General features: G+C 63.3%; 1 protein-coding gene across 1 annotated transcript; it reads right to left on the minus strand.

The window, feature by feature from the left end:
* Positions 1 to 662: 662 nt before the first annotated feature.
* Positions 663 to 7,486, minus strand: ESM1 (endothelial cell specific molecule 1). Its single transcript, XM_008160137.3, has 3 exons — positions 7,174 to 7,486; positions 3,572 to 3,721; positions 663 to 763 (listed from the first exon to the last, which is right to left on the minus strand). Exons 1-3 carry the CDS (start codon positions 7,484 to 7,486, stop codon positions 663 to 665), a joined length of 564 nt encoding a protein of 187 aa, XP_008158359.2.
* Between the last annotated feature and the right edge of the window lie 5,186 nt (positions 7,487 to 12,672).

The raw sequence follows: 12,672 nt of genomic DNA on the forward strand, positions 1-12,672 counted from the left end.
TAAATATTTACCATCACACCTCCCCCGAGTGGGCGACACTTCCCAGCCCCCTCGTCCGGGCTGCGGCCTTTTCTGCCAGCGCATCCGCCAGAGCCGGTGCCGGGAGCCGCCTGAGGAGCCTGGGACACGTGCCGATCAAGGCTGCACACCGCCCCCGCCCCGGGGACAGCTCTGCTTCGGTTTTTCCAAAAGTGAAAAGAAGCTCAATTACATCCTGTGGGTACAAGACAAGGAAGACCGGACTATCACCCCCCAACCCCCCATCTTCTCTGGCTCCGAGCCCTTCCTCCGCCCCGATCCAGGTCCATGTGCACCCCAGAGTTCACGGGCATCCGGGCCAAGGAACCGTGGACTCCCTGTGACCTCCGGCCTCGGCTTTCTCCTCGGCTGTCCTGGCCGCGTTGCCTGATTGCATTGCAGTCCTTCAGCACTACTCTACACGCGTGTGTGACACAGCTACATGCATTCAAATATGTGACAAAGTCCAAGTGTTCGGTCGGAGGCGCCGCATGCGTGTTAGTAGCTGCTTTGGTTTCTGGGCCCGCCCTGACCGTGCTCGGTCTCCAGACGTGACGCGCCCCTACGCTACAAGCTAACGTGCCTACGTGCTGGCTGCGGGTCGGCGGCTCATTCCCACAGTCTTCGCCCGGAGAGCCCGCGGGTCAGCGTGGCTCTAACCACTTGGTGCCGGGAGAGCGGGCGGCGTGCTGGCTCCGGAGGTCCCGCGTCACAGCGTTGCCGTCGCCAGACCCCGCGTCAGGCTCTGAAACGGGAGAAACGCACCAGGACCAGCCGTGAGGCCTCCAGGGTCAAGTGTAGTCTGGCTTGTTTTGTACACGATGTATGCTCACCGCCCCCTGTAATTCACACCTCCCCCTCGAGGGGGCACCCTGAGCGGCTTCTCTTCCCACCTGTCACCCCAGACATCATCCCCCACGTGCATTGCCCCCGGCGGCGTCTCTCCTTTTTCCTGGGTCCCCTCACTCCACCACCAGACTCTCGGCGCCAAGGCAAGGGCTGTGTTTTGCTGGTCGCCACACCAGTGCCTGGCACACAGTAGGTGCTTAATAAATGTGCACATGACAAGCAAGTGCTGTGAGGACAGCGCACTAAGCGAGATGCTCGGCTGCCTGGCTGAAGATGGAGCAGGTTCTTGGTGGGCTCCAGGCAGACGACAGGGCTTGCTCTCCGTGCGGAAAAGTGTGTCACCCTCAGAATGCTCCCTGCTTCTGAGAGGAGCAGGTGTGGGCATCAGCAGTGCACGTGCGAAGGGGAGGGCTGGGAGGTTCGCGCAGCTGGAGGCGCCGTGGGTGAGCCCTGCACCAGCTCAGATGCTGCCACCCTCCCCACCCCAAACAGTTGCTTGTGAATTTCCAGTCTTGGAAAGCGGGAAAGCTTGGGGGCGGGGGAGGGGGGGAGAAAGAGAGAGAGAGAGAGAGGGGAAGCCAGGAAGCTCGCTTGCCAAGAGTGTTATGCCCACAGGTAGGAAGTCGAGGCGGCGACCTGGAGGAATGAGGGGGGCCGGCCCTGCGGAGCCCCCGTGCGATGGCCCTTGGAGCCCTCACAGTCTGCCAGAGGTGACTGCAGCCCCGGCAGGACCAGGGCCCCAAACCCCCTCCTGGGAGCCTCAGCGTGTGGACCCCGGAAAGCCCCGCGAGGAAACGCACAGCTGCTTGCCGGCTCCGGGGCGCCCAGTCACGGGGGGTTAGGGGACCCCTTCTCTGCCCTGAACTGCCTGAGGCGCCCCGCGCTTCCACGGCTGGCCAGCTCCCGCTGCTCCGTGGCTAATTAAAGCAGGGAAACTCCTTGGCTCGGAAAACGCTTCCTTCGTAAATGTCAGTAAGAACCTTGGAGCTGCCCTGGGGAGAGGGTGTGTGACTGTAATGGCACTGCCATCCTGCAAGGCCTTTCCAGGGCGCTGTCCATACAGCGGCCACGACATCCAGAGACGCGCAAGGCCGCGGGCAAGCGCCTGCACGGGCCCTGTGGGAGGGGACCGCGCTGCGTGGGGGCGGACGCAGGTGGGCGCCGGGAGGGGCCCCTTGTCGGCATCGCTCCACGCACATCCCAACCACGGAGGCTCCCGGGGGTTCGTCTCTCTCTGGGGGAAAGCTTGGGCGCCACCTTACACGGTGCAGAGGGAAGTGATGCTGGGCCTGCTCTGTGGCCTCCGGTTCAGGAAGCGAAGGAGATAAACGTCGCAGAGCGATCGGCAGGAGCTGCCCCCGGCGGTGTGAGCCCGCAGTAGGCGCGTCGGGCCTTTCAAGCCCCTCTCGGACCCAGAGCCGGGGCTGCGGGCGGAGGACATGAGGAACGGGCACTGGGGGCTGGGGTTCTATTGGGGGCTGAGAACAATGGTCTGGAGCCATTGAGAGGGGGTGGCCGCTCAGCATGCCACACAACTCGTCACTTTAAACGGCTAATTGATGTGACGTGAACACACCTCAACACGAAAACATTAGGTCCTCATTTCCTCTGCTTTTCAGGGACCATGGGGGCCATTCACAAGTAGTTAAAGCGCTAACAATGATCTAAATCTCCACATCAAACAGTCACACAGTTACTCAGCAAATAGGTTAAAAGAGGTTTTTCTTTTAAATTAATATTTAAGGGCCCAGCCATACTTAAAAATAGTAATTCGCATAAAGGCTCATTATTTTCCCTTGATCTTAAGGTGCTGAATTGTACCCATGTGTCAGGAGGTAGAGCTGGGAAATAAGCCCATTTGCCAACGATTTCTAATCTTAACTCATTTGAGTTGCAAAGGGCCAGGAAAAACCCTAAATGAAGTGGATTTGGATTGTCAAGTATTTAAATACAAGGCGGGGGGGACGGGTGGTATTGATGCTAGAACTTCTGCGGCTACATGTCGTTTTCAATGAGCTACTTCCCATCGAAGCTGGACTGGCCTGGACGTTTGTTCAACAAGAGAGCCAGGCTGTGCCGGGCGCACGGCCCAGGCCGTGTTCCCGCGGCCCGTGTAAGAGACGCCGTGGGCTGGCGAGCAGCCTGTGAGAGCCGCCTCGATCCCACCCCAAGGATCAGAGACGGTTCCCAAGTCTCAGCCACAGACGCCACCTCTGCTCCTCTCCGAGGTCCACATAAAACACGCTTGGCGTTCCTCCACTAAACGCTTCCCTTTGGCTAAAGAACGTTTTCTGTGCTCTCTCGGCTCTTACACCGCATCCCGTAAGCTCCTCCGCGTCCTGGTACATGAAGCGGGAGGAGCAGCTTGGTCGGCACGTCCGTAGACGGACACTGAAGAAGTGAGAGACGCTGCAGGTCTGAGCGGGCTTTCTTTTTATCACAGGTGTGTTTTGGGGGTGTTTGGTGTGTTGTTGTTTTGTAATTGATCTTGTTTATCCTCCATAAAAGCTGGGTAAACTTTATGAGAAATCATATAATCTTCTAAGTTATTAACAAGATCTTTTTCAAAAAAACAGCAGCAGCAACCCACCTGAACACCACCACGCCCCCTGGGTAACCCGGCCCCCAGCGCAATAGGGAACCGCCGTCACGCCCACGCGCGGAGAATGAGCTGCCGCCCACCCGTGTCCACGGCCCGGCTCACCTGCGCGGGCAGCGCCTCTGTCGGAGGCCCCGGCGGCTGCGCGCTGGAAGAAGGGGAGCTGCAGGCACCTCCCGGTCACCCGGTCGCACACGCCCAGCGGACAGCGGCACGTCTCCCTGCAGTCCATCCCGAAGGTGCCGAAGGGGCAGTCTGCGGGCAGAGGGAGGGTTAGGGGCTCCGCATGCCCAGCCACCTGGGAGCACAGCCTGGGGCTGAGCCCGCCGCGGGAATCGGGCTGTCAGGTAACACCCGGTTCTCAACAAGCAGACTTGGAATGCTGACACGTTAAGTCACAAACGTGGGAGCTAACGGACAAAATAAACAGCCCAACAAAGCAGACCCAGACTCGGAGACGCAGAGAGCAGACTGACCGCGGCGGGGAGGGCGTTGGGGCCGGGTGACAGAGCGAAGGGAGTCAGCGAAAAGCAAAACCGGAAATCCACAGACAACAGCTGGCAGAGGAAAGGGCCGAGCGGCACAGGCCACGGGGTCAGTGGTGAGGGGAGGGCATTAGACGTGGGGTGGTGAGCACACACTGCAATGTGCAGACGGTGGGTTACAGAACTGTACCCTGAAACTATACACTGTTGTTAACTGAATAGAACTGTACCCTGAAACTATATACTATTGTTAACCAAATAGAGGCCCGGGGCACGAAATTTGTGCACGGGATGTGCAGGGGTACCCTCAGCCCAGCCTGCACCCTCTCCATCCCCTCAGGGGATGTCTGACATCCCTCTCACAATCCTAGACCGCTGGCTCCTAATTGCTCACCTGCCTGCCTGCCTGGTCACCCCTAACTTCCCCCTCCCCTGCCGGCCTGGTCGCCCCCAACTGCCCCCCTGCCAGCCTGGTCGCCCCTCACAGCCCCTCCCTGCTGCCAGCCTGGTCGCCCCACGCAGCCTGCTTGTTCAGTCGTTTGGTCGTCCCTCACTAACCCCCCTGCTGGTCTGGTTGTAGGCAGCCATCTTGTGAGGGCATGCCAGTCAATTTGCATATTACCGCTTTATTATATAGGACGCCACCCCAGTAAACATACCCATAAACCAATGTGAGACCACAGACTGAGAGCCGAGAGGGGCGCCTCGGGCTCTGGCCCTGCGTGGAGCTGAGCTGGGGCCAGCCCTGGTCCTGTCCCCTCGGAGCAGTGGGCAGGTTGGCCCAGTTACCCTGCGACACTCCGTGGGGGCAGCTGAGCGGCGTGGGCACCCGCTCCTGGGCGGCTGGGAAGCGGGGCGCTCCGGAACCCTGTGTGCACAGACGGCTACAGGGAAGGGCCTCTGAGCAGCCGGGGCCCGAAGGGACGCCCCGCTCCGTAAGGAGCTCAGTCCTGTCACGCTGCCCCGTCCACACGGCAGGACCGCGGGCCTAACCCCCAGCGCCAGGCGGCGGCACCCGGAAAGCCCCTGCGAGCTGAGAGCGACTCTCCGGCCGACGGGCACGTGGGCATCTCCTCATCGCCTGCCGAGCCCCGAGAGCGCGCAGAGCCCCGGGGTTCACCCTTAGCCGGAAGCTACCGACTGAGGAGAGGGCACGTTCCCGTGGGAAAGGCGTGTGGCTCTGACGGGACAAACGGCCCCTGGCACAGCCACGCGTGACAGGCAGCGCATGCCTCCGGGCGTGAGGAGGCCTGGCCAGCGCACATCCACCCGCGGTGACAGGCTGCGTCCCCCAGGAGGTCAGGGAGGTGTCCGGAGGGTTATCTGTGGGAGACGCAGGGGCTCGCACAGCCCGGCGGGTGGCGGGGACCCTGCTGCAAGCCCGCCGCGGAGAGCCCTCCGGGGGGCGCTGAGACGCCTCCGGGCGAAGCACCCTGGGCGCTGCCGGTCCCCGGTCCCCGGTGACACCGGGAACTGAAACCGGAGCCGCAGTCCCGTTCCCGTCCGTGTGTCCCGGGCAGAGGTACTGGGTGTTCAACAGACGTGTGTCGGCCGGCTGACTGTTACCTGGCCACACAGCGCCAAGCACACGGCTGTTCAGGAGCACCTGGCATGCAGCTGTGTGTGCAGTTTCCGTGGGCCCGTTCGTTCACGGGAGGCTGAGGCGGGAGGCCGCCTGCAGCGTGAGGCACGGGGCGCCGCTCTGGACTTGGGGGGCTCCCAGGCTCCCGGCTCCCAGCAGAGGGAAAGACGCCGGCGACACAGGCTGGCGTCGGCAGGGTGATGCCAAAGAGCCATCCTAAATGTCTCTTAAAATGCACCGCGGTCACAGCGACTCGGTCATGCGGGGACGCACGAGCGTGCCGAGACCCCGGCGCCCGACGGCCTGAGTCACTGCCGCGTGCGAGGGCTCGTTCACACCGCGTCCCCGGGAGGCTGCTGCCGGGACAAAAGCAGACGCCGTCTGCCCGCCGCTGCCTCCCGAGCTTCCTACCGTGGGGACTGTGTCCTTGGCTGAGAAGCCCCGTAATTCTCGGGGAATCCAGACCCCGTACGGCTGAAAGGAATGTGTGCGATGTTCCCCGAAGAAAACGTGTCCTCGCTAGTCTGCCTTTTACCGGAACTAAGCCCCCAAATAAAACTCTCCGATAGCCCGAGCATGTTTCCTAGCCTGGAGCGTGTGCTGTGGGTTAAAACGTGATTCATTTGTCAAGTATTTGTCTATGGGGTAGGAGAACTGATGACTGAGCTCTGGCTGCATGATTGTCCGTCATGAAAGCACACGGTTGTACAAATATATAAAACGCCAGCGTCACCCATGCGTTCCCCAGTCCCCTCAGTCCTTCAACAGCTCCCTGTGTTGTAACCTCATGGCCGGGCTACGGCATCGGGCGTCTTAGTAACAATAGCTCTGAATGGTGACAGCACGGGGACCCATAGGTCATTCTCCTGATTCTCAACGTTTTAGGCATTTTAAGCCGTAATCGCGATGTTTGCAGAGAATTCTCCAGATGCTCAGCCCGTCACTTAGCTTCACCGTAACCGAACCCACTTCCTGACGTCGGTGCGACGCTCGGCCTCATCCCTCAGAAGCCCCCTCCCCTTTCTCGGGGTTATTTCTGCTTCTTTCACACGACCTGCTCTTCCTAGACGACCGAACCCCTAACCAGGGGGAGGAGGTCTGCTCCCCGCTTCCCGGCCCCCTTCCCCGCAGGGAGCTGTGCTGTCAGGGGAGGGAGCCCCCCCCCGCCCCCCGCTCACAGAGCGCAGCGGGCTCATCGGAAACACTGATCTTGAGAGATGCCCTCCGACCTTCCAGAATCACAGAATCCCTAACCGGGGCCAGGCAGCCCTCCCGGAGGTCACAGGCTCGGCTCAGCTCCCCTGGGCGCCAGCCGGCAGTCACTGCTGGCAGGAGAGCGAGCACCCAGCACCCAGCGCCCAGCGAGGTTACCTGCCGGCTCCCGAGGGTCCCCACAAAGAAGGCAGCACCGTCTCCGCTGCGGCGTTGAAGATCTCCCGCAGAGAGCGAGAGGCTGCGTCTGGCTGTGCTCCCCGCACAGGGGCCGGGCGCCTGGCAGAGCCAGCCTCCCTCTCCCGTGACGCACCTGCCTGGGCTGTTCCTCGCCCACCTGCCCCCTCTGGTCCTCGGGCGGAGAGGCCCCCTCCCAGCCGGCTCCCACCCCGTGCGCCCGGGGCAGGGAGAAGCCAGGGCCCCCTCACCTCTGCAGACCCCGTACTCGTCCCCGAAAGCATCCTCCTCGCTGTGGAACTGGCAGCGCAGCCCCGGGCCGCACTTCACGCCGTCCATGCCCACGACGGTGCGGTAGCAGGTGTTCCCACGCCCGGCCGCGCAGACGCGGCAGCAGCCACAGTCGTCCAGCACCGTCCTCGGGCAGCGCAGGCCGCTGGCGCACCGGGCGTCGTCGCAGCGCTGCGGGCAGTCCACCGCGTACCTGCTGCTCCGGGCCGGGGCCGCGGGGACCGGGGCCACGGGGACCAGGAGCGTGGCCAGCAGCAGCAGGCAGGTCCGCATGCTTCCCGCGGGCTGGGCTCCCTCCTCCTCCTCCTCGCGGGGTCTGAGCCGAGCCTGTGCCCACGTGCGGGTTCGATGGCGCTGGTCGCCCCGGCCTCCGGCAGGTCCCCTCAGTAGCAGCCGCTCCGTCCTGCCAGGCTGCCGCTGCGGTTTGGAAGCCCAGGATGCAGCCCGGGCCGGCCGGTCGCGCTGCCATCCAGGAATTGAAAAGCCCACGCTGATGTCATCTATTATGTTTAGACGGTTGTTTTGCATGAGGAGTGAAACCCCGCGCACTTCCGCCTCCGGGGCTCAAGGACGTCTGCAGGGGGACCGGCCGCCCGGCTCCTCGGCACAGGACGGTCTGGCCGCGCGGGCGTCGGCGCGGAGCGCTCCTTCCAGGAGGAAACGCACGCGTGGCATTTCCCACCGTGAACGGCGGGGTCGCGGGAAGAGAAGGGTCACACTGTGCCTTCTCGTCCTCGGAGCGAACATCCTGGAGGGATGTTTTTAAAGACCCTCCTCCCCCGCCCTCTCCTCTGATGCTTCTCCTGGGCAGTTCACGCCGCACACGTCTGGGTTTGTCAGGGACGGAGCTGGGTTTCTAGAAAGAGGTGGCGTTGCAGCCGGGAGCGGGAGCGGGAGCGGGAGGAGTAAGACCCCGCTGGCGCCGTCCCCGTCCCCCTGTTCACTCTGGAAAAGCTTATCAGCTGGACGCTGGGGCCACAGCTCCCCGCGAGGGCTCATCCATCACCGCCTGCCTGGCCAGTGGCTCAGCCCATCGGAGCCCTTCCCTCACCTCCTGGCACCCTCCGAGCCTCAGGAAAACCACCGAGCGGGGCAGCCGGCCCAGGGAAACAGCCGAGCCGGCGGGAACCCGGCCCAGCCAAGAGGCAAGTGGCAGGGAAAACATTACAACCCACCCACCCCCCGGGAAGCAAGGTCTCCACGCCCGCCCGGCCGCAGGGACTGGTCGGGGAGCGCAGCCTCTTAGAATACTGCTCGGCGAGGTCTGTGGGGCAGAAAAGGTTAAGGAGGAGCGGGGAGCCCTGGCTGGTATGGCTCAGTGGATAGAGCGTCAGCCTGCTGACTGAAGGGTCCCGGGTTCGATTCCCAGTCAGGGCACATGCCTGGGTTGCAGGCTCAATCCCCAGTAGGGGGCGTGCAGGAGGCAGCCGGTCAATTATTCTCTTTCATCATTGATGTTTCTATCTCTCTCTCCCTCACCCTTCCTCTCTGAAATCAATAAAAACATATTAATTTAAATTTTTTAAAAAAAAGGAGAGAGAAGACTGTTAGACCAGCCCAGGTGGGGTTCCAAGAACCGCGCCCCCCCCCCCCCCCCACCTACACACCTGTCAGGAGAGACACACCCTCACTGTCAGTTAGTGACTTTGCAGCCCTATGAGTTGGTGACCTGGTCGTCCCAGGCTCGCTGGGGCGGGGGGGGGGGGGGGGGGGGGCGGGGGGGGGGGGGACGGACAGGGTCCCCAGCCGCGGCCTCTCTTCCGAGAGTCGTGCTGTTAGTCTGGTGGCTCAGCAGAGTCCTCGTCCCCCCTGGATGCGGCAGAGACTCATGGCAGCGACCTCGTGGTCAGTGAGCCTTTGAAAGCACGGTTTCAGGAGGATGGGGGACGGAATCCGGGCCGCAGGGAGCCGAGTTCCTCCGCCTGGCACACACAGGCACACACAGGCACACGCAGGCACACACAGGCACACACAGGCACACGCAGGCACACACAGGCACACGCAGGCACACGCAGGCACGTGTTTCAGCTTCCAGGTTTCCCAGACGGTCCGTGACCGTCCAAATCCAGATGGCCGGCCTTCATCTCCCCAGAAGCAAACACGTGCTTAGCAGATGGCACACTGCTCTGTTGTTTCTGATCGTGGGCACAGGGGGTACAGGGGGTACAGGGGGTACAGGGGGTCGGTTTCCCGTGGAGCCCGGGTACATCTCCCTGGTCCCCTGAGCCAGGCAGGCAGGAGTCCCCTCGAGTGGGCCGTGTGCTCCCTCCTGTCATGATTGAACCTGGGTTGCTGTTGGCATGTCAGTGGGTGGGACTGACCCACAGACGGTGGCTGTGAGGATCGGCCGTGACCATAACCTATGAGCTGCTGTGCAGGGCTGACCCCACGGAGCAGGGTGACCCCAGTGGGGCCTGTGCCCCTGAGACCACCCTCTGGGTGTGCTGCCCGTGGGGCTGCCTGGGGGTGCTCTGTCGTGGTCTTGAACAGGCCACCAGGTGTGTTGGTTCTGAAGACTCGGCCAGACACTGCCTGTGGCCGGCTCAGGGCTGCCTGTTCGGAGCTACCAAGTGACCCAGGGCCGGTGGCGGCCTGCGCTGGACCGGGATGGCCGTGGGAGAGGCCAGGCTGTGAACCGAGGCCCCTGCCCCCTCCCAGGCCCGGGGCAGGCTACCCAAAGGCACCGGCACCCCTCGATCCGCCAAGAGACTCAGCGCTGGAAGAGCCTTGGTGCTTCCTGCGCCGGGACGGGGTCTGAGCGAGACGGGGTCCCATCGCATCAGCAACTGCACAGCTAGCGACGGCCTTCGGCCCTGGACCGCCAGCCTCGGGCCTGGCAGCATCATCCACGAAGCTGCTCGCGGGATGGGCCTGACGAAGCACACCTGCCAACGGCTCAGCTGCACGGTCACAGGGGAGCACCGGTCACAGGGGAGCATCAGTCACAGGGGAGCATTGGGGGAGCATCGGTCACAGGGGAGCATTGGGGGAACATCGGTCACAGGGGAGCATTGGGGGAGCATCGGTCACAGGGGAGCATCGGTAACAGGGGAGCATTGGGGGAGCATCGGTCACAGGGGAGCATCGGTCACAGGGGAGCATCAGTCACAGGGGAGCATCGGTCACGGGGGAGCATTGGGGGAGCATCGGTCACAGGGGAGCATTGGGGGAGCATCGGTCACAGGGGAGCATCGGTCACAGGGGAGCATTGGGGGAGCATCGGTCACAGGGGAGCATTGGGGGAGCATCGGTCACAGGGGAGCATTGGGGGAGCATCGGTCACAGGGGAGCATTGGGGGAGCATCGGTCACAGGGGAGCACCGGTCACAGGGGAGCATCGCTCACAGGGGAGCACCGGTCACAGGGGAGCATCGGTCACAGGGGAGCATCGGTCACAGGGGAGCACCGGTCACAGGGGAGCATCGGTCACAGGGGAGCACCGGTCACAGGGGAGCATGGGTCACAGGGGAACATCGGTCACAGGGGAGCATTGGGGGAGCACCGGTCACAGGGGAGCATTGGGGGAGCATCGGTCACAGGGGAGCATCAGTCACAGGGGAGCATCGGTCACAGGGGAGCATCGGTCACAGGGGAGCACCGGTCACAGGGGAGCATTGGGGGAGCATCGGTCACAGGGGAGCACCGGTCACAGGGGAGCACCGGTCACAGGGGAGCATCGGTCACAGGGGAGCATTGGGGGAGCACCGGTCACAGGGGAGCATCGGTCACAGGGGAGCATTGGGGGAACATCGGTCACGGGGGAGCATCAGTCACAGGGGAGCATCAGTCACAGGGGAGCACCGGTCACAGGGGAGCATCGGTCACAGGGGAGCATTGGGGGAGCATCGGTCACAGGGGAGCATCGGTCACAGGGGAGCATTGGGGGAACATCGGTCACGGGGGAGCATCAGTCACAGGGGAGCATCAGTCACAGGGGAGCACCGGTCACAGGGGAGCATCGGTCACAGGGGAGCATTGGGGGAGCATCGGTCACAGGGGAGCATTGGGGGAACATCGGTCACGGGGGAGCATCAGTCACAGGGGAGCATCAGTCACAGGGGAGCATCGGTCACAGGGGAGCATCGGTCACAGGGGAGCATTGGGGGAGCATCGGTCACAGGGGAGCATTGGGGGAACATTGGTCACGGGGGAGCATCAGTCACAGGGGAGCATCGGTCACAGGGGAGCACCGGTCACAGGGGAGCATCGGTCACAGGGGAGCATTGGGGGAGCATCAGTCACAGGGGAGCACCGGTCACAGGGGAGCATCGGTCACAGGGGAGCATTGGGGGAGCATCGGTCACAGGGGAGCATCGGTCACAGGGGAGCATCGGTCACAGGGGAGCATCGGTCACAGGGGAGCATCAGTCACAGGGGAGCATCGGTCACAGGGGAGCATCGGTCACAGGGGAGCATCGGTCACAGGGGAGCATCGGTCACAGGGGAGCATCAGTCACAGGGGAGCATCGGTCACAGGGGAGCATCGGTCACAGGGGAGCATCGGTCACAGGGGAGCATCGGTCACAGGGGAGCATCAGTCACAGGGGAGCATCGGTCACAGGGGAGCATCGGTCACAGGGGAGCATCGGTCACAGGGGAGCATCGGTCACGGGGGAACATTGGTCACGGGGGAGCATCAGTCACAGGGGAGCATCGGTCACAGGGGAGCATCGGTCACAGGGGAGCATCAGTCACAGGGGAGCATCGGTCACAGGGGAGCATCGGTCACAGGGGAGCATCGGTCACAGGGGAGCATTGGGGGAGCATCGGTCACAGGGGAGCATCGGTCACGGGGGAGCATTGGGGGAGCATCAGTCACAGGGGAGCATCGGTCACAGGGGAGCATTGGGGGAGCATCAGTCACAGGGGAGCATTGGGGGAGCATCGGTCACGGGGGAGCATCAGTCACAGGGGAGCATCGGTCACAGGGGAGCATCGGTCACAGGGGAGCACCGGTCACAGGGGAGCATCGGTCACAGGGGAGCATCAGTCACAGGGGAGCATCGGTCACAGGGGAGCATCGGTCACAGGGGAGCACCGGTCACAGGGGAGCATCGGTCACAGGGGAGCATCGGTCACGGGGGAGCACCGGTCACAGGGGAGCATCGGTCACAGGGGAGCATTGGGGGAGCATCGGTCACAGGGGAGCATTGGGGGAGCATCGGTCACAGGGGAGCATCGGTCACAGGGGAGCATCGGTCACAGGGGAGCATTGGGGGAGCATCCGTCACAGGGGAGCATCGGTCACGGGGGAGCACCGGTCACAGGGGAGCATCGGTCACAGGGGAGCATCAGTCACAGGGGAGCATCGGTCACAGGGGAGCACCGGTCACAGGGGAGCACCGGTCACAGGGGAACATCGCAGGCCCTGGGACTCCTCGGCCCTCCTGGCGGGACCCGCTCACGGGACTGAAGACACAGCTCTGCCACGAGCTTTTAGGCAGGTCGCTCGACATGCG

Source organism: Eptesicus fuscus, chromosome 4 (genome assembly GCF_027574615.1).
Source record: "Eptesicus fuscus isolate TK198812 chromosome 4, DD_ASM_mEF_20220401, whole genome shotgun sequence".
NCBI lineage: Eukaryota > Metazoa > Chordata > Mammalia > Chiroptera > Vespertilionidae > Eptesicus > Eptesicus fuscus.